The 21,021-nt window shown below is 32.5% G+C and overlaps 3 protein-coding genes and 1 long non-coding RNA gene across 11 annotated transcripts; 1 reads left to right on the top strand and 3 right to left on the bottom strand.

Annotated features, from left to right (window-relative positions):
• The first annotated feature begins 4,788 nt into the window (after window positions 1–4,788).
• Window positions 4,789–8,968, top strand: LOC139776997 (uncharacterized). 5 transcript variants are annotated; one of them, XR_011719241.1, is made up of 10 exons: window positions 4,789–5,262; window positions 5,518–5,640; window positions 5,896–6,016; window positions 6,327–6,691; window positions 6,791–6,915; window positions 7,171–7,291; window positions 7,602–7,964; window positions 8,064–8,188; window positions 8,444–8,565; window positions 8,844–8,968. It is a non-coding gene; the product is annotated as an uncharacterized lncRNA (long non-coding RNA). The 5 variants fall into 5 exon arrangements; XR_011719243.1 differs by lacking the exon at window positions 4,789–5,262 and having other exon boundaries at window positions 5,310–5,640; window positions 6,327–6,378; window positions 6,446–6,691; XR_011719242.1 differs by lacking the exon at window positions 4,789–5,262 and having other exon boundaries at window positions 5,310–5,640; window positions 7,602–7,653; window positions 7,745–7,964.
• Window positions 8,669–11,683, bottom strand: LOC139776995 (pheromone-binding protein Gp-9-like). Of its 3 annotated transcripts, none has more exons than XR_011719238.1 (5): window positions 11,549–11,683; window positions 11,209–11,287; window positions 10,685–10,864; window positions 10,513–10,594; window positions 8,669–8,945 (listed from the first exon to the last, which is right to left on the bottom strand). XR_011719238.1 is itself a non-coding variant. In XM_071714126.1 (5 exons), coding segments are annotated over exons 1-5 (243 nt in total). In that variant the 5' UTR covers window positions 11,591–11,683; the 3' UTR covers window positions 8,669–8,944. The 3 variants fall into 3 exon arrangements, 1 of the variants encoding a protein (XP_071570227.1); XM_071714126.1 differs by having other exon boundaries at window positions 10,685–10,723; XR_011719237.1 differs by lacking the exon at window positions 10,685–10,864.
• Window positions 11,684–14,249: 2,566 nt separating this feature from the next.
• LOC139776996 (pheromone-binding protein Gp-9-like) lies at window positions 14,250–17,019 on the bottom strand. The gene is made up of 5 exons (XM_071714127.1): window positions 16,308–17,019; window positions 15,961–16,042; window positions 15,360–15,475; window positions 15,076–15,190; window positions 14,250–14,837 (listed from the first exon to the last, which is right to left on the bottom strand). Exons 3-5 carry the CDS (start codon window positions 15,468–15,470, stop codon window positions 14,710–14,712), a joined length of 354 nt encoding a protein of 117 aa, XP_071570228.1. The 5' UTR covers window positions 15,471–15,475; window positions 15,961–16,042; window positions 16,308–17,019; the 3' UTR covers window positions 14,250–14,709.
• A 487-nt stretch (window positions 17,020–17,506) lies between these two features.
• Window positions 17,507–20,591, bottom strand: LOC139776992 (pheromone-binding protein Gp-9-like). 2 transcript variants are annotated; one of them, XM_071714121.1, is made up of 6 exons: window positions 20,469–20,591; window positions 18,999–19,120; window positions 18,775–18,883; window positions 18,448–18,563; window positions 17,986–18,112; window positions 17,507–17,753 (listed from the first exon to the last, which is right to left on the bottom strand). In XM_071714121.1, exons 2-6 carry the CDS (start codon window positions 19,038–19,040, stop codon window positions 17,611–17,613), a joined length of 537 nt encoding a protein of 178 aa, XP_071570222.1. In that variant the 5' UTR covers window positions 19,041–19,120; window positions 20,469–20,591; the 3' UTR covers window positions 17,507–17,610. The 2 variants fall into 2 exon arrangements, with proteins under 2 accessions (XP_071570222.1, XP_071570224.1); XM_071714123.1 differs by lacking the exon at window positions 20,469–20,591 and adding an exon at window positions 19,211–19,235.
• Window positions 20,592–21,021: the final 430 nt, after the last annotated feature.

Genomic DNA, 21,021 nt, shown 5'->3' with positions numbered 1-21,021 from the left:
GTAAGTCTAATTTGTGTAATCTGGGTTACACGAAATGGAAACGCGTATATAACACAAATTTTTCTAAATTAAAACGTTATTAAATATATATTTTAAAATTTTTTATTTTATTCTTCTTTAATAGCGAAATTATCGCCAATTTTTGTATAATGTACAATAAGAATTATTTATCTAAATAAAAATACAAAGATTTGATTGAAAGATGCTAAGCTAGTGATCGAATATTAACTTTCTACTCGTGAAATTTGACATCTGCGTTTTACTGAGTCGCGAATGTATTCGAGAAAATAGTTCCGATTTAGGAGTTATATCCTCAAGAGCATTATATCGTCAGCTACGAGTCAAAAGTCGCGAAATTGCTTGTTCCTAAATTTAGGAAATTAATTTAGAACTAAATTAATTTCCAAAATTTCTTTCCGCGGTAAATATTTGTGAAAGGCTATGCGAACACCGTGTTTTTTCCACGTTCGTGATCGCGATTGCTGCCTCGGCGATGGGCCTTATCGCTGTCCCTCACGTCAGATGATTGTGATGAGTAATTTCTCGTCGGTTTTCGTGAGATCTGTCCGCGACGTCTAATTCGGCGTCTAGTTGAAAGTGGGAGCTACCGTTGCAGGAACGAAATTAATCCCAGGTTTTCTTAGCAGTTTCCGGAACCAGTGGTTTTGGCAGTAAGTCCATAACGATTACCACATGTTTCATATATAACCGCCGAATTAATTACTATATTCTTAGAGAAGATTTTATTTTTCTCATTAAATATGTTCTCTCATTAATAGTAATACTAATATTATTTTTCTATTAATGAAACTTGTTAATAGTAAATGTGCATGGATACAACGATAAATTTATAGTATTTATAATTTAAGAAAATAAATTCAAATCAAGAAACAGTTTGCATGCTCTTGTCGCACTGAGAAAAAGGATTTGCTGTATTAGCAAATATTTGTCATTATAGTGACAACAAACATTTTGATTAGCTGCGGGTAGCGAACTTTTTGCTATTGCAACAAAAGGTTTGCTACCCGCAGCAAATCAAAATGTTTGTTGTCACTAATTTCTCTCAGTGCGATATATTCGAATCATGCTTAAGAATGTAGTTACAAACGTGTATTCTTTTCTTTAATTTTTGGTCTCTTTAGAGATCATTTCCAGGTACGTGGGAGTTAGCTGATTCAAAGATTAATTTTTAAGCATTTAAATAATATAGATACATTTTCATAATGAAATACATGCATAAACACATGGTGACATTTTATTCGATAAATTTTAATTTTTATTAAAATTTTGAGAAAAGATTTTAATTTTTCTTTGTCGTACATTCATGAATGTAATAAAAAATGTGCGGATACTTAAAAAATTCGATGCAAGTCGAATGGGTACCCTGATATTAGATTATGAAATATCGATAACTTGAATTTAAACGTAATTGGTAAATGATAAGATATATATTGTAAAATATTCCTATATAAAATTTTTCAGAATCTATTATTGGGTTCGACTTGTCTCGGATTAAGTTGGTACCCCAGAATTATTTGTACCCGCATATATTAAAATTAAGATAAAGGCGCATGTACTTCATTATTCTTAAATGTACTCGTTTGTAATCACATTTTCAGTAAAAACTGTTCTATCCATGTATTTTTAACTAGAAAGTTGTTTACATATATATCTTGTAATAATGGGAGAACATTATATTTTCTCGCACGAATTTTGATTTCGCATAAAACAGAATGATGAATATCGATTAAAATAAATATTCAGAAATTGTATAATTGTATAAGTCAATAAGCTCATACGATTAAATCAGTCAGGAAGAAAAGAGCAATTGAGCCGCAACAGGATGTAAGTGTTGAAAACTATATTATAAATAATTGGCAAACGTTTCGGCCCTTCATGGGACCATCTTCAGTGTCGGTACATATTCTTAAAAACTAACGCGACAGAACTTAACGTAACTAATCCGCAACAGTGTTGATTGCAAAGAGGACCACTGCAAAGATAGTGATATATATGTGAAAAAAATTACAAAAGGTATTATAGAGAGAGTATCAAAAACGTACATTAGGAATATGTTTCCTTATATTGCGGAGTCATTTCGATGCTGATGTGTTACAATAGAGTTAAACCGACAAATTACTCAGCGACGAGAAATCGGGCTCGTATATATATACAAAAGGAAGGAGCGGGAGGGAAAAAACGGAAAGGAAGGGGAAGTACGAAATTACCTGGGCGGGAACATATCTCCGAGATGTTATATATAAAACGACAGACATCTCCTTTGAATAAACAGAAGGACACGGAATCTATATCGGCAGAATATCTCCCTGTTCTTAGTTTGTCCAATCGCGCACGTTAAAACTCTCAATTCTACGTTTCCCAAATCTCAAGTGATCACTTTGAGGTATGGATTAACAAATACTAAATTGTAATACGGGTAGGTAGGACAACGGATAAAGTTAAGCGTGTAAAAAATGTCCCTCTCGTGGTGTGCCACCTTGCCCGTGGTGAGAGGGCTCCCTGTATCAACGATCCACTGGGGCAGTACCTTCGGCTTTACCGAAGGGAGGGCCCGGTGGGGAGGTACAGGGTCTAAGAGCACACCGTACCCTCCTCCCAGTTCGCTGGGAGTGAAGGGTACAATGGGGTCCGGCGCTCCCGTCGCGTTGTCTGCGTAGCGACACCCCACGCTTAGAAAGTTAGGCGTGTAAGTAATCGCGTCGCGTCGTGTCTGCTTATGCCCGTATCAGACTACGGATTGGGATTGAGATTGGATTGAAATTTGACCAATCAGAGCAAAGTTTACTAAACTTGAGATTAGTTTTCTCTGTTCTGATTGATTAAATTTCAATCCAATCTCAATCCCAATCCATAGTCTGATACGGGCTTTAGCGACACCCACGGGCTAGTTAGGCTAATATTAAGTAATCGCGTCGCGTCGCATCGTGTCTGCTTAGCGACACCCACGGGCTAGTTAGGCTAATATTAAGTAATCGCGTCGCGTCGCATCGTGTCTGCTTAGCGACACCCACGGGCTAGTTAGGCTAATATTAAGTAATCGCGTCGCGTCGCATCGTGTCTGCTTAGCGACACCCACGGGCTAGTTAGGCTAATATTAAGTAATCGCGTCGCGTCGCATCGTGTCTGCTTAGCGACACCCACGGGCTAGTTAGGCTAATATTAAGTAATCGCGTCGCGTCGCATCGTGTCTGCTTAGCGACACCCACGGGCTAGTTAGGCTAATATTAAGTAATCGCGTCGCGTCGCATCGTGTCTGCTTAGCGACACCCACGGGCTAGTTAGGCTAATATTAAGTAATCGCGTCGCGTCGCATCGTGTCTGCTTAGCGACACCCACGGGCTAGTTAGGCTAATATTAAGTAATCGCGTCGCGTCGCATCGTGTCTGCTTAGCGACACCCACGGGCTAGTTAGGCTAATATTAAGTAATCGCGTCGCGTCGCATCGTGTCTGCTTAGCGACACCCACGGGCTAGTTAGGCTAATATTAAGTAATCGCGTCGCGTCGCATCGTGTCTGCTTAGCGACACCCACGGGCTAGTTAGGCTAATATTAAGTAATCGCGTCGCGTCGCATCGTGTCTGCTTAGCGACACCCACGGGCTAGTTAGGCTAATATTAAGTAATCGCGTCGCGTCGCATCGTGTCTGCTTAGCGACACCCACGGGCTAGTTAGGCTAATATTAAGTAATCGCGTCGCGTCGCATCGTGTCTGCTTAGCGACACCCACGGGCTAGTTAGGCTAATATTAAGTAATCGCGTCGCGTCGCATCGTGTCTGCTTAGCGACACCCACGGGCTAGTTAGGCTAATATTAAGTAATCGCGTCGCGTCGCATCGTGTCTGCTTAGCGACACCCACGGGCTAGTTAGGCTAATATTAAGTAATCGCGTCGCGTCGCATCGTGTCTGCTTAGCGACACCCACGGGCTAGTTAGGCTAATATTAAGTAATCGCGTCGCGTCGCATCGTGTCTGCTTAGCGACACCCACGGGCTAGTTAGGCTAATATTAAGTAATCGCGTCGCGTCGCATCGTGTCTGCTTAGCGACACCCACGGGCTAGTTAGGCTAATATTAAGTAATCGCGTCGCGTCGCATCGTGTCTGCTTAGCGACACCCACGGGCTAGTTAGGCTAATATTAAGTAATCGCGTCGCGTCGCATCGTGTCTGCTTAGCGACACCCACGGGCTAGTTAGGCTAATATTAAGTAATCGCGTCGCGTCGCATCGTGTCTGCTTAGCGACACCCACGGGCTAGTTAGGCTAATATTAAGTAATCGCGTCGCGTCGCATCGTGTCTGCTTAGCGACACCCACGGGCTAGTTAGGCTAATATTAAGTAATCGCGTCGCGTCGCATCGTGTCTGCTTAGCGACACCCACGGGCTAGTTAGGCTAATATTAAGTAATCGCGTCGCGTCGCATCGTGTCTGCTTAGCGACACCCACGGGCTAGTTAGGCTAATATTAAGTAATCGCGTCGCGTCGCATCGTGTCTGCTTAGCGACACCCACGGGCTAGTTAGGCTAATATTAAGTAATCGCGTCGCGTCGCATCGTGTCTGCTTAGCGACACCCACGGGCTAGTTAGGCTAATATTAAGTAATCGCGTCGCGTCGCATCGTGTCTGCTTAGCGACACCCACGGGCTAGTTAGGCTAATATTAAGTAATCGCGTCGCGTCGCATCGTGTCTGCTTAGCGACACCCACGGGCTAGTTAGGCTAATATTAAGTAATCGCGTCGCGTCGCATCGTGTCTGCTTAGCGACACCCACGGGCTAGTTAGGCTAATATTAAGTAATCGCGTCGCGTCGCATCGTGTCTGCTTAGCGACACCCACGGGCTTCGAAAGTTAGTTAGGCTACAAACTTATCGCGTCGCGTTATTGTCTGCTTAGCGACACCCCCGGCTTCGAAAGTTAGTTAGGCTACAAACTTATCGCGTCGCGTTGTCTGCGGAACGACACCACGCTTACAAAGTTACTTACGGGGAGCGCGCTTTTAGCGCTATAAGCGTGCTCTGTCTTTGTTCAACTTTCAGTAAGTAACAGAGATAGAATGACGTTGTCAGCGCTGATAGCGTCTCCCCGAACGCTTTAATCGAATCGTTCATTTGAATGTTTCAGAAAATAACGACGCAGAAGATGACATCGGAGCAGCGAGGGAATCCTGCGAAGCTGACATCCCAAGCAGCCTGAGAGGAGGAGGAGGCCTAGGATAGGCATCGGGCATCAGCGTACCAACACTTCTGGTAAGTGTTACTTTTTATTTTTTTTTAAGATATTATAGAATCCCTCTTTGTGCTTATTCAGTTCCTACATTAAACCATGTTTTAAAATATAAATTAGTAAAAAGAAATATTTTGAAAAATTTGATTCAAGTTGATTCTAACGTAGAAACCTTTTTCGAAGGTGTAATTTAAAATATAATATTAATCTGAATAACGAATAAGATGTTCGATGCGCGTGACACGTATTTAATCGATTCGATTATTTTTATGTTACAGAAAATATCCGCGCTGGAAGGAGCATCATCTTCGCATCGAGGAACCACGAGTGACATCCCGAGCAGCCTGAGAGGAGGAGGAGGCCTAGGATAGGCATCGGGCATCAGCGTACCAACACTTCTGGTAAGTGTTACTTTTTATTTTTTTTTAAGATATTATAGAATCCCTCTTTGTGCTTATTCAGTTCCTACATTAAACCATGTTTTAAAATATAAATTAGTAAAAAGAAATATTTTGAAAAATTTGATTCAAGTTGATTCTAACGTAGAAACCTTTTTCGAAGGTGTAATTTAAAATATAATATTAATCTGAATAACGAATAAGATGTTCGATGCGCGTGACACGTATTTAATCGATTCGATTATTTTTATGTTACAGAAAATATCCGCGCTGGAAGGAGCATCATCTTCGCATCGAGGAACCACGAGTGACATCCCGAGCAGCCTGAGAGGAGGTGGAGGCCTGGAAGAGGCATCAGGCGCCGGCGGAACAACATGCGGTAAATATAATTGGTTTATACATATTGTGTCTTTCGCGGAAAGTTTAACCAATCGGTTTTTCAATCGAATAGTAAAGATAGTCAGAGAGTAGAAATTAAAAAAGAGTTTAATTTTTTAAATTCTATTTTGAATTCTTGTGTTCAATAAATAGAGTATACTTTCAAGAAATTAAACGTTATATTTTTATTAAATTGATTTAACGAAATAAAATATAGAATTCCGTGTTTTACGTTCGGTAATTATTTTTTAAATACAGACTGTCTCTTTTCTTCCCTGCTCTAATCTGGATTATATGTTTGATTGTTACAGAATCATCGTAGCGACGTTGCAGATACAGCTCCGCTGCTGCGCATCGGTGTCGGTGAGTTTTAGCGTAGGGAAGTGTGGAGAAATAAGCGTAGGTAGGGACTTAGTTAAAACGTAGGTAGGGAATAATTTTTAATTATTTTCAGTAATTACATTCCCATTAAGCGAGAAAGGTCAAGAAACATTTCGACTATATTGCAACAACGTCGTAAAATTAATGCAATATAGCCGAAATGGTTTCTTGATTTTTCTTGCTTAATGGCAATGAAATCACACTGCATTGCCACGAGTCTCAATGTGGCTCGAGACTCCTAGCTGACCCGGAGATGGAAGTGGATTTTGTGGCCTGAAGCGCTTAAAAGAAAGTGGTGAGTGTAATTCATTTTCACGTACTATGTCACTTATGTCATAAAATTTTCTATCTCTTCTGTCTTTACTTAATCGAATCCTTCATTTGAATGTTTCAGAAAATAACGACGCAGAAGATGACATCGGAGCAGCGAGGGAATCCTGCGAAGCTGACATCCCGAGCAGCCTGAGAGGAGGAGGAGGCCTAGGATAGGCATCGGGCATCGGCGTACCAACACTTCTGGTAAGTGTTACTTTTCATTTTTTTTAAAGATATTATAGAATCCCTCTTTGTGCTTATTCAGTTCCTACATTAAACCGTGTTTCGGAATTTAAATTAGTAAAAAAAGATATTTTGAAAAATTTGATTCAAGTTGATTCTAACGTAGAAACCTTTTTCGAAGAAGTAATTTAAAATATAATATTAATCTGAATAACGAATAAGATGTTCGATGCGCGTGACACGTATTTAATCGATTCGATTATTTTTATGTTACAGAAAATATCCGCGCTGGAAGGAGCATCATCTTTGCATCGAGGGAACACGAGTGACATCCCGAGCAGCCTGAGAGGAGGTGGAGGCCTGGAAGAGGCATCAGGCGCCGGCGGAACAACATGCGGTAAATATAATTGGTTTATACATTTTGTGTCTTTCGCGGAAAGTTTAACCAATCGGTTTTTCAATCGAATAGTAAAGATAGTCAGAGAGTAGAAATTAAAAAAAAGTTTAATTTTTTAAATTCTATTTTGAATTCTTGTGTTCAGTAAATAGATTATACTTTCAAGAAATTAAACGTGTTTTTTTATTAAATTTATTTAATTAAAAGAAATATAGAATTCCGTGTTTTACCTTCGGTAATTATTTTTCGAAATACAAACTGTCTCTTTTCTTCCCTGCTCTAATCTGGATTATATGTTTGATTGTTACAGAATCATCGTAGCGACGTTGCAGATACAGCTCCGCTGCTGCGCATTGGTGTCGGTGAGTTTTAGCGTAGGGAAGTGTGGAGAAATAAGCGTAGGTAGGGACATAGTTAAAACGTAGGTAGGGAATAATTTTTAATTATTTTCAGTAATTACATTCCCATTAAGCGAGAAAGGTCAAGAAACATTTCGACTATATTGCAACAACGTCGTAAAATTAATGCAATATAGCCGAAATGGCTTCTTGATTTTTCTTGCTTAATGGATGAAGTCACACTGCATTGCCACGAGTCTCAATGTGGCTCGAGACTCCTATCTGACCCGGAGGTGGAGGTGGATTTTGCGGCCGGAACAGCAGGAAAGAAAGTGGTGAGTGTAATTGATTTTTACGTACTATGTTACTTATGTCCAAAAATGTTCTATCTCTTCTGTCTTTACTTAATCGAATCGTTCATTTGAATATTTCAGAAAATAACGACGTAGAAGGTGACATCGGAGCAGCGAGGGAATCCTGCGAAGCTGACATCCCGAGCAGCCTGAGAGGAGGAGGAGGCCTAGGATAGGCATCGGGCATCGGCGTACCAACACTTCTGGTAAGTGTTACTTTTCATTTTTTTTAAAGATATTATAGAATCCCTCTTTGTGCTTATTCAGTTCCTACATTAAACCGTGTTTCGGAATTTAAATTAGTAAAAAAAGATATTTTGAAAAATTTGATTCAAGTTGATTCTAACGTAGAAACCTTTTTCGAAGAAGTAATTTAAAATATAATATTAATCTGAATAACGAATAAGATGTTCGATGCGCGTGACACGTATTTAATCGATTCGATTATTTTTATGTTACAGAAAATATCCGCGCTGGAAGGAGCATCATCTTTGCATCGAGGGAACACGAGTGACATCCCGAGCAGCCTGAGAGGAGGAGGAGGCCTGGGAGAGGCATCGGGCGCCAGCGGAACAACTTTGCGGTAAATATTATTTTTTATTTCGTGTAAAAGTAAATTTTTCCTGTTTATTCTCGAGTTGTTTTATTTCCCCGTGATTTAGAAATAATAATTAGAAGAAAAGAAGTAATTTAATATTGTAGAAATTTATCCTTGTAAAGATCCTTTTCGTAAAATGTTTCCTTATTTAAATTAATATCTAATTGAATAATAAAAAGTTTGATCCACATAGGAATTATGTTTCAAAACATTAGGTTTTTTGAACACCATTTTAATATGAATTTTATGTTTGTATATTACAGATACAACGTAGCTACGTGGCAGATGTAATTCCGCTGTTGCGCATCGGGGTCGGTGAGTAATGAATTAACATATTTTTTGAGGTAACGGGGATGTGTGGCAACCTATGAAATATATACCACGAAAAATGTATTCCACATAAATGTATACCTTAAATGTATACCACATATCTAGATAAACGTATGCAATTTGATGATAACATAAGTTTATAGCATTCCATACATCTGTTGCCTTAAAATGAATCAGTTAAAACAGATTAGGATAAGTTTAATCTTGGATGTCTTTTTATTATTATATTTATTGATTAATTTAGGATGTATACGAGAATGTACTCGTATGCATACACTGTGTATAAAGACAGAATTTTTCGGAAAATTGTGAATACCATGAGGATCAAATATTATTTATTAATAATTATATTAATTAATAATGTTATTTGGTTAATATTTAGAATCAAATAATATAATTTTTAATTATATATATATGTACATAACATAATTTTTTTAACAAATATAAAAAATAAAGAAAGTAAAGTCGAATACAAATAAAGATTTAAAAATTAAAATCTTTTTAATTTAATGCTCTTATTTAAGTTTACTCATGATATTCATATCTCGGGATCAACAAATAGAAAGAATAAAATATTTATATTGTTTCATACATGCAATAAGAAAAATGAAAAAATATAATAAAATAAAAAATAATTAAAGTAAACAATATTGTAATCATAATACTGAAAAATATTTATTACAAATATTGTATTATAAAAGTGTAATATTGTATTATTCCTTTTCTCATCTACCTCTTTCCTATTATATCCTATTAAATATTTATCCAAGATTAAACTTTATATAAGTTAGTGCAAAGGAGCGATACATATATGTATACATATCACGTAACATTTTATATAAGTTATTAATCTCGCTTTTTTATATAAAAGACATGCTTCCAGTTATTAATTATTATTACCTTTTTTTATGCATTGACTTTAGCCTAATCTGGTTATAGCTTATTCATATGTAGTGATTGATAACTGGATTTTATACCAGTTAAAGTAGTAAAGTGACGTGAGATCCGATATCTTTTTTATTATAAAATAAAAGATTTTTAAAATAATTATCTTATGTATAGAATCTATCAGTTTCATCTCGCTTAAAAATTATTTTGAAACAATATATTGTATAAAAAGTAATTTTAATAATTTACAAAGTACAAAGTGATTATTATTATCAACAATAGAAATATTAATCGACTCTACTGGCCATTATAATCGCCAAGACAATACGACCACAATTTGGTTCGATTATCGTCAAGACGCTCTTTTAACCAATATAAGCTGCTCTAATCTTTGATACTTATATATAAGCATCTCATTTAAATAATTAAATTTATTGCGAAAGATATATATTACCTCAGCCAGAGTTCGAATCTGGTGTCGTCACCCATCACGGAATGAGGGAGGTTCCAGGTTCGAACCCTGGCTGAGGTAATATTTTTCGCAATAAATTTAATTATTTAAATGAGATGCTTATATATAAGTATCAAAGATTAGAGCAGCTTATATTGGTTAAAAGAGCGTCTTGACGATAATAATCGAACCAAATTGTGGTCGTATTGTCTTGGCGATTATAATGGCCAGTAGAGTCGATTAATATTTCTATTATTACTTACTACGCCTTTAAATGTGACTTGACACCATACCAAAACACATCATCGGTAAGCACATGCTGCAGCATGCGCAATATTGAAGACGCTACAACAATTTATATCATAACATATAATTTAATATATTTAAAATAAATTAATTTTTCTTTATTCTTATTCGTAAGTTTATAAACATAACTTTTTGTTGAGATTACATCTTGTACGGTAAGCATGTCATCTAGAAAATGAATTTCAAAATAGGAATATTGTATATGTGCGCGCATATACGTAGGTATTCTAAAACTCCCATGAAAATTTCGGTTTTCGGTTTCAGCCGAAATTACAATAAAAGAGATTGTTTCAGTCGGATTCTACATATCTAAAATATTATATCATATATTTTCTTTTACATGATTTTAATTATTTCAGAGGTAATCAGTTTTGCGATTATGTGTTTCAAAATTCTAATACTTTTTGGAAAATAATTAAAATAGTTGTACATTTATACTTAAAATTTTGAAATACAAAAACTTATTCAATTTTGATATTGGTAGTCATCAATAATAGTCTTCATTAGTAGTTTTAAATAAATCCTTTTTTACGGAAATAAGACACTTTTGTTAAAAAGTAACTGACTCAAAATTAAACATAAAATCCCTGGTTCTGGAGTAATTAAAAAGACATGCAAATCGAATAAAAATCTATGTATATGTGTAGACTTACCATCAGAAACATTATTTTCAGTTAAGCAAGTATTGTAATGTTCGGTGGAGGATCCCAATTTTGTGCCAACAGTAAAAGACTAAAAAATATATATATATGTAATTTTGTTTCTTATTTTAATGTTTATTATGTTAATTATAAGTTTCCTTTTTATACGTAATACATAAACACATTTAGATATTATCACATATTAATTATATATATGTACAACAACACACAATGATATAACTTAATATTTATAACTTATTTATAATTAATTTGTAAAGATATTTTTATTGTATTTCTAAAAAATCTTTGTTCTTCCATTAATATTTAATTTTTACGTCACAAAGATACTCACAATTAGCGCAAAATTGCAAATATAGAATATAAGCTTCTCCATCTTAAATGAATGAATAAAATTATACCGCTATGTTTAAACGTACTTGTACAATAACAAACTGGAGCTTAACAGCATCATATTTATACTATCTCTAATATGTAAAATGCATAGATTAAAGTTGCGAGATCATAGATCACATAAACATGAAGTATAATGTATAAAAGATAATGATAAATCACTCATACAAACTCACATTGTTGCTAATATAAGTTGTTAAGATATGACTTACACATGCAATTTTCTCACATGTATAAGTATGTTTATATGCTGATTACATTATAATTATTTTTAATGTTTATATTACGTCAGTTAATCAGACGTATGTGTTTATCTCTGCTGTATATTCCAGATAATTTCCAGATTTCTAATGATTGATATATCGCAAATGTTTGCAGAAGAATAGTCTTGGGATGAATTTACAAAAACATAAATATTTAAATGAATTAATTATAATAACACAAGAATGCATTAGAAGTTTTCGTGTATACGAGGTTTAATTAAAAGATACCTGCAATTTTTTTAAAATCTGTTTTTATTCATCGATATTAATATTGTCGTCTTGAAAGTAATCCCCATTAGATAAAACATTTATGCAAATACTCTTTCCAATCTTCGAAACATTTATGAAAGCAGTTTTTGATATGGCCTTAATATAATTTATAAGTTTGTTCGTCAATTTTTGCTTTATGTCTTTAATGATCGCAAAACGTTGTTCTTCGTGATTTTTTTATCCTTGAAAGAACAACGTTTTGCGATCATTATAGAAAAAAAGTCACAGGCGGCCAAATCTGGCGAATATGGTGGATCATATAGTGTCATTTGCAAAAACCCTTGAACTAGAAATGAAGTGTGCGCTGGTACATTGTCAGGGTGCTATTTCCACGAATCGCGTCTCTCCATAAATCAGGCCATTTTCTTACGAATTGCTTCGCAAAAGACGTATGACATCCAAATAGTATACTTTGTTGACCGTAATACCTTATGGCAAGAATTCGTAAAATACAATTCCGCGATAATCGGAAAGTACATTGAGAAACTCCTTAACATTTGATCTAACATTGCTTCTTACGGTTTTAACTCAATTGGTGGCTTCTATTGAGACGACTGAGCCTTTCTTTCGATGTATACAGCTGTATACCCGTGATACGTTACTCTTTAAACTAATCGGACATAATAAAAGTAGCAAAAAGCAGAGCACACAAAGTAATCTACTTATATAATCGACTGTTAATAAATCCAAACTAAAAATAAAAAACGACTGCAAATATAAACAGATATCAAGAAAAGATGGATCAACTGATCAAAACAAATCAAACTTTAATCAGGCAATTTCATCAACCAAAGAAAACAAAAATTTGCACGTATTCTTTTATCAAAATCTCGTAAATTTCAAACTTGACTACCCAGATAGCACAGCTGATCTTTATGAATTCATAAATGCACTTTCGTGCATCATTTACCGCGCTGCCCATACAGCACATGGATATCACTCGTATATACTGCGTATATACAGAATATACTCAGTATATACTCAGTATATTCAGTATATACGCAGTATATACGAATGATATCATGTGCTGTGTGGGTGGTTCTTAGTTAGCCCGGTTTATTCGTGCGGATTTTCCATTGGAACCTATACTTCGAATTTTTTAAATAGTAATGCCACCGGGCTATGGCCAACCTGAACTTTGAACAGCCGCCACGCAGGGCTGCGTTCGAAAACTTCACTCGGGTGCACACCAGTGTTGTTCTGTTCTTGTTCAATTTTTAGTACGTAACAAAGATAGAACGACGCGATGTGCACTCGAGTAAAGTTTTCGAACGCAGCTCTGTATTGCGAACGCAATTCCCACTTCACGCGCAGCTAGCGGTGGGGGAAGTTTGAATACCGTGATAGCCGCCACTAACGTTTATCCCGAAGCATCGAGTTCTGGCGGCGGAGATAACAAAATAGTCATCAGCAACAACAGCAACTACCTCCTACGGGCAGTAGAGGACTGTTTGGTCAGAGAGCTTTTACCGATAGACAGCAGTTTCGGAATACCTCCAAGTCGCAATTACGGATCTCAAGAATCTGGTTATTACGAATCCGTAATTCGTAATTCGTAGCCAGACTAGAGTCAAGCTCAACAGGGTCTTCTTTCCCCGCTAATTTTTCCAATCCCGTTCCCTTGACATTTTTGCTCTTAAAATTTTTTATAATAAATAAAATACGGAGTTAAAGTGCAGTTTAACGTGCACTTAGTGCATAAAGTGCACCTGAGTGCACCTGAGTTTGCCTGGGTCTCCTGCCGACCCTCAAATACTTATGTTATATCAAATTAAAGCTTAATGTTTTTCAAATTTAATTACTAAAAGCTCAAATAATTATTTGGTGATTATAATATATTTATTATATTTTTTTCTTAACTAATGCCAATTCTCCCGATCTCCCCTAGCTTGTGGCAAGAATTCATAAAATCCAATAATACCGCGATAATCGAAAAAAACAGTGAGAAGCACCTTTATTATATTCTGTGTGTATTATAAATGTGCATTAATAATTGTACGAATAATATTTAATTTTTGCATTTATTTGTATTTATTCAGGTTATTCTGTTTCTGCTTCTTACGATTTACGAAAGGCTACGTAAATAAAAAGAAATGCAATCTATAAAAATTCACTTACACAATCGTCTATTTATTTATACAATATTATAAGTTTAAAGAGATCAATAATTCTGATTCTTTAATAGAGAGTATAAGTAGGTATATCATTTAAACCAAAATTTAGTTTTCGTATAAATACACCAAAACGAAAGAACATAGTATAAATATATCTCTTAATTAGAAATGCTATACATATAGCTATACATAGCTGATTTTCATATATTATTAGACATTATAAACGCGCTACGCGCGCGCTATTTAGCTTTAATATTATATTATTACTATTACATTACACTATGTTATAACTCCTTGATACACAAAACTATCAAAATATACGACGACAGATGCTCACGAAGTAAGCGAAGTGAGAGAACCAATCGCCACCGCGGAAAAGTGGCAACAATTAAATCTCTTACATGCCTTTTTCAGAAAAGGAATTGTATATTAGCTGTTTTAATTACATTTAGATATTATTTTTCGGATTTATGCTCATGTTCTTCCTGGTTTTCAGAACGAGAAGCGTAAATTTTCTCTTTAGATTTTAGGCCACATACTACAAGATCGAAGCTTTTTTCGCATTTTTCTGTAAGATCCTTTGCTAGAATAGAAAAGAAAATTAATTAAAAAATAATAAAAAGAATAAAGTACTTATGTTACACCTTTTTTCTGATTATAATGTTTAAATTGTTAGATTTAGATAAATTGATAGCATTAAGATGACTTATTTAATAATTTATTGAAGAAATTAACACACTAAAAAGTTTTAATAAACAAAATCAATAATCTTATGTTTATTAATAATTGGAGAACTCGTATATAATGTGATTCTAACTTACTTTCATTTATGCAGTTATTCAGACCTTCAAGCAATTTTAATTTTGTTGATTCATCAATATCTCCTTTGATTGTCTCGCTACGCATTTTCTCTACGTCATATTCCGATCCTTCCATCTGACATTCACAAGAAAAACATAAAATATTAATAAAATTATAATATAATATCATTGTATAATAACAATTATAACAAGATTACATTCTTGTGTCCCAAATAATGTTTTATTATCTTATTAGTTCATAGCTCGAACATCCTTTTACAAAGATAACAAAAAATATTACTTACTATTCCAAATTTTTCTAATATACATTGCAGGACGCAACCATTTTTTTTTATTTTCTCTTGATTTTCGGATTCTTTGTGTCTGTCATGTATTACATCTTGTACGGTAAGCATGTCATCTAGAAAATGAATTTCAAAATAGGAATATTGTATATGTACGTGCATACATGTAGGTATTCTAAAACTCCCATGAAAATTTCGGTTTTCGGTTTCAGCCGAAATTACAATAAAAGAGATTGTTTCAGTCGGATTCTACATATCTAAAATATTATATCATATATTTTCTTTTACATGATTTTAATTATTTCAGAGGTAATCAGCTTTGCGATTATGTGTTTCAAAATTCTAATACTTTTTGGAAAATAATTAAAATAGTTGTACATTTATACTTAAAATTTTGAAATACAAAAACTTATTCAATTTTGATATTGGTAGTCATCAATAGTAGTCTTTATTAGTAGTTTTAAATAAATCCTTTTTTATGGAAATAAGACACTTTTGTTAAAAAGTAACTGACTCAAAATTAAACATAAAATCCCTGGTTCTTGAGTAATTAAAAAGACATGCAAATCGAATAAAAATCTATGTATATGTGTAGACTTACCATCAGAGACATTATTTTCAGTTAAGCAAGTATAATTGTAATGTTCGGTGGAGGATCAAAATTTTGTTCCAACAGTAAAAGACTAAAAAAAAAATCTATATATATGTAATTTTGCTTCTTATTTTAATGTTTATTATGTTAATTATAAGTTTCCTTTTTATACGTAATACATAAACACATTTAGATATTATCACATATTAATTATATATATGTACAACAACACACAATGATATAACTTAATATTTATAACTTATTTATAATTAATTTGTAAAGAAATATTTATTGTATTTCTAAAAAATCTTTGTTCTTTCATTAATATTTAATTTTTATGTCACAAAGATACTCACAATTAGCGCAAAAGTGCAAATATAGAATATAAACTTCTCCATCTTAAATGAATAAATAAAATTATTCCCCTCTGTTCAAACGTACTTGTACAATAACGAACTGGAGCTTAACAGCATCGTATTTATACTATCTCTAATATGTAAAATGCATAGATTAAAGTTGCGAGATCATAGATCACATAAACATGAAGTACATGTACAAAAGATAATGATAAATCACTTATACAAACTCACATTGTTGCTAATATAAGTTGTTAAGATATGACTTACACATGGAATTTTCTCACATGTTTATATGCTGATTACATTATAATTATTTTTTAATGTTTATATTACGTCAGTTAATTAGACGTAAGTGTGTTTATCTCTGCTGTATATTCTAGAGAATTTCCGGATTTTTAAGGATTGATATATCGCAAATGTTTAAAAAAGTCTTGGGATAAATTTTCAAAAACAGAAGTAATTCGACTGGATTAATTAACACAAGAATGCATTAGAAATTTTCGTGTATAAATTTCGGACTTAACTAATTATATTGTGAAAAAATTAGGAGGGTTGTATTTAATTTTCATTTTTCTATTAATTATAATTTATGTACATTAATAAAGAACGACAGTGTGTAGAATTAAGTAGAAGCTGAGCATTTGTGCTAATGCTAATGTATAATCATGGTGGATAAATATGTAACAACTATTTTGCCTATTTTTCGATCTAGATAAATATTCTTTAAATAACAATAAAAAATTTCTTTTAAAGAATACTTTATTATATCTGAATTTTAAATTTTCAAACAATTTGTATTTTAGCTTTTAGCGTTAAACGCATTTTGTAAATTTTAGAAGAATAAGATGAAATAGATGAATTATAGAAATGTTAAAATAAGAAATTTTTGTTGCATTAATTGAAAAAATTTTATATCACGTTATAATAGAAATATATGGTATTATTACATATATAATAATATAAAGATATATTATTAATATGCAAAAAGAGTTTTTAATGATAATAGTATAACAAAATATAAACATTCTTTATTATTAAAGAATGTATTATAATAAGAGGTTTAAAATTATTTTTATAAATGTGTTTATTTTATATACTTATAAATGAGTTTTAACAAAATTAAAACACAATTCTCATATTTGCAGCACATTTATTAAATCAGAAAAATAAGAATGGAGAAAGTACATACAAGAGCGTATATATATCTATTTATTTAAGGTAAATTATATTGTGTGTGTATTATAAATGTGCATTAATAATAATTATACGAGTAATATTCAATTTTTACATTTATTTGTATTTATTCAGCTTGTTCTGTTAACGCTTCGTCTTCTGCATCTAAGTCTAATTCATGTTCATCATGTTGCCCTAATTTATCTATAGCTTCTACGACGCATACGTACCAGGAGAAACTTTTCTCACATTCTTGCGCAATACTTTCCACTATATAAATAAAAATTAAAAAAATATAATTAAATAATATTGAAATATATGTATAATATCTTCTATGACTGTTGTATTTTAATAACAAATGTGTATTGTTCCAAAACTTGCACACTGCACATGGAACAAGTGCACATAATACATGTTTTTGTAATCCTTTATTTCTTAGTAACTGTAGTATCGTAGTATTTATATATTTGTAATAATTATAATATAATAAGATATAGTTTACCTTTTTTTATGCATTTACGCGCAATTCTGTGTGCTTCGGCTCGTACAGGACCGTGATCCGAAGGATCATTCAGCGTTTCATTTATTTTTGCATGAACTTGAGCTTCCTTAATGTTTGTTCCTTCCATCTAATATTATTAAAGAGAAATTATAAATAGTAGGAAATAATAGAATATAACATATAATTATTTCGTGTATTTAAAAAGTTATACAATTCAAAATGTATTAATTATGAATTAAACAGCATAATATATTTTTATTAAAAACATATAATAATATTACTTTGTGTATTAATTGGTCATTAAGTACATATAACGTTTTATTAATTGTATTAATAGTTAATGCATTATTATTAAATTACTAAATCTTCAATAATTGGAAATGTTATCATTTATTGTGACAGATTAATATTGCATTATTGGACATTATGTATAAAATATGTAACATATTTGTAAACACTTACTAAATTCTGTTTCTTTAAGACACACAGAATCATGCAGCCATTTTTTCTTGTTCTCTCTGCATTTTCAGGTTTCGCATGTAAGTTAGTCATTATATCTTCTTCTGTGTAGCGGTCAACTATAAAATAAAATAAAATAGATCAACGTATGGGGAAACGTTTTGCAGCCGAAAATTGTTTTTACAAAAATATTAGCTCAATTAAAATATTAAAAAATTGTAAGTAAGACGAATACCCAATCAAATTAGTTAAAACAGAATTAATTTAGACCTGATCAAAAGAAGAAATGAGAATAGAAAGTTGGCAACGATGTGTGTAATTATAACTTACCTCCAGTCATATCATTTTCAGTCAAGCAAGCTTCAGCATAATTTGCTATGTTTGATTCAATTGCACTTTTAAGCCGGTTTTTTAGTTCTGATGAGCTTGATGACTGAAACTTATAAAAAATATTTTATTTTATTTATTTTATACCTTTTTTAATGTGTATTATTTTAAATAATCTTTTGTAACTCATTAAAATTATTTAAGTAGTTTAATAAAACAGTACTTACAGCAATTATTAAAACACATGCGCAAAGCACAAGACTTTTCATTTTGTAAAGATTATATCTCCACTGCACTAAGCACAATTATTTCATAGCAACCGCAACTGTACCGTATATATACTCTCATGCTAAAATATAAAATACATAGGTCAAAAAAACAAGATCATAGATCATATAAACATTAGTTATATAACATTAATGTATTAGAAATTATTTACCATAATGATAATACGACAATACTATCTTGCGATGTGGATTGGCGCAAATATATAAAAAAAAATAAATAGTAGAGGAAAGTCCCCTATTATGAGATACCACATCTATTTTACGTGATTGCCGGAAGTTTATGTGCAGAATTGAAAAATTTAGTAGGTGAGTACACGCACGATCGAATAATGAATTTTCCACTAAACAGGTTTTACTCTAAGGGCAATAAGTTCATGATGGAACCAACAGATAGAACCTATTAGTTTAGCAGAAACCTCGCTATCACGTAATGGGAGACTTTCCTCTAACAATAAAATAAGTAATAATAAAATTATTGTCAAATTTTGTAGGTTCCAAGTATTTATTTTAAATATTTATGTATTGTTTTGGAAACTAAATCGTGATTTAATTTAATAGACGCTTTATTTATGTAAAGCATTCTTGCATTATTAAATTGTAAAATATTATAATGTTTTAAGAGCAAACACTCTTTTTAGTTATATATTAGAATAATAATATGGCAGTATTAAGTGCAAAAATTTATTTTATTAAGACTATGCTACGAGATTGCAAATATACAAATAATACAATGTATTTTTAGTATGTTATAGAAAAAACTAATGCTGTAATGTAAACTGTACCGTAATTCCAATAATACCATCAATTAAAGATAACGAAACTGTTCTCGTAGTTTCAATGGAAAGGAGATTAGTAAGAGAGAGATATTATTAATATGTGCCAAAAGAAGTTTTTAATGATAAAAATATTACAAAATAAACAAATTCTTTATTATTAAAAAATATATTATAATAAGAGGTTTAAAATTGTTTTTAAAATGTGTTTATTTTATATACTTTAGCTTTGGTTTTGTTGTATAATTAAGAAGACATGCAAATCAAAAATAAGAATCTGTTTTTGTATATATATAGACTTATACCATCAGATACATTATTTTCAGTTAAGCAGGTATTGTAATATTTATTGCCAGCTCCCAACTTCGAGCCAACAGTAAAAGACTAAAATATACGTAATTTTAATTTGCTTATTATTTTAATGTTCTTTATGTTAATTAAGTTTCCTTTTCATACGTAGTGCATAAATACATATAGATATTATGACATATTAATTATATGTATAATCAACAATAATATAACTTAATACTTATAACTTGTTTATAATTAATTTGTAAAAGAATTTTTATTGCATCTCTAAGAAAGTTTTTATCCTTTTATTAATATTTAATTTTTATGACAGAAATTAGGTACTTACAATTAGCGCAAAAGTGCAAATATATAATATAAGCTTCTCCACCTCAAAATGAATGAATAAAATTATTCTGCTATGTTTAAACGTGCTTGTACAATAACGCACTGGAGACTAACAGCAATCATATTTATACTATGTATAGTCTGAATGTGTAAAATATATACATTAGTGTTGCGAGATCATAGATTACATAAACATGAAGTACTTGTGCAAAAGATAATGATAAGTCACTCATACAAACTTGCATTGTTGCTAATGTAAATTACTAAGATGTGACTTATGTAAGCAATTTTCTCATATGTATAAGTATGTTCATATATTCTGATTACTTTATAATTATTTTTTAATGTTTATATTACGTCAGTTAATCAGATGTATGTATGTGTTTATCTCTGCTGTACATTCCAGAGAATTTCCAGATTTCTAAGGATTGATATATCGCAAATGTTTGCAGAAGAATAGTCTTGGGATAAATTTACAAAGACATAAATATTCAAATGGATTAATTATAATAACACAAGAATGCATTAGGAGTTTTCGTGTATACGAGGTACAA

This window comes from Temnothorax nylanderi, unplaced genomic scaffold (genome assembly GCF_030848795.1).
Source record: "Temnothorax nylanderi isolate EJ_2023f unplaced genomic scaffold, tnyl_v1.0 TNYL_tig0135_pilon, whole genome shotgun sequence".
In the NCBI taxonomy this organism is placed as follows: domain Eukaryota; kingdom Metazoa; phylum Arthropoda; class Insecta; order Hymenoptera; family Formicidae; genus Temnothorax; species Temnothorax nylanderi.
The sequence above is the reverse complement of the archived record's forward strand: the minus strand, read 5'-3'. Positions and strand labels throughout refer to the sequence as shown.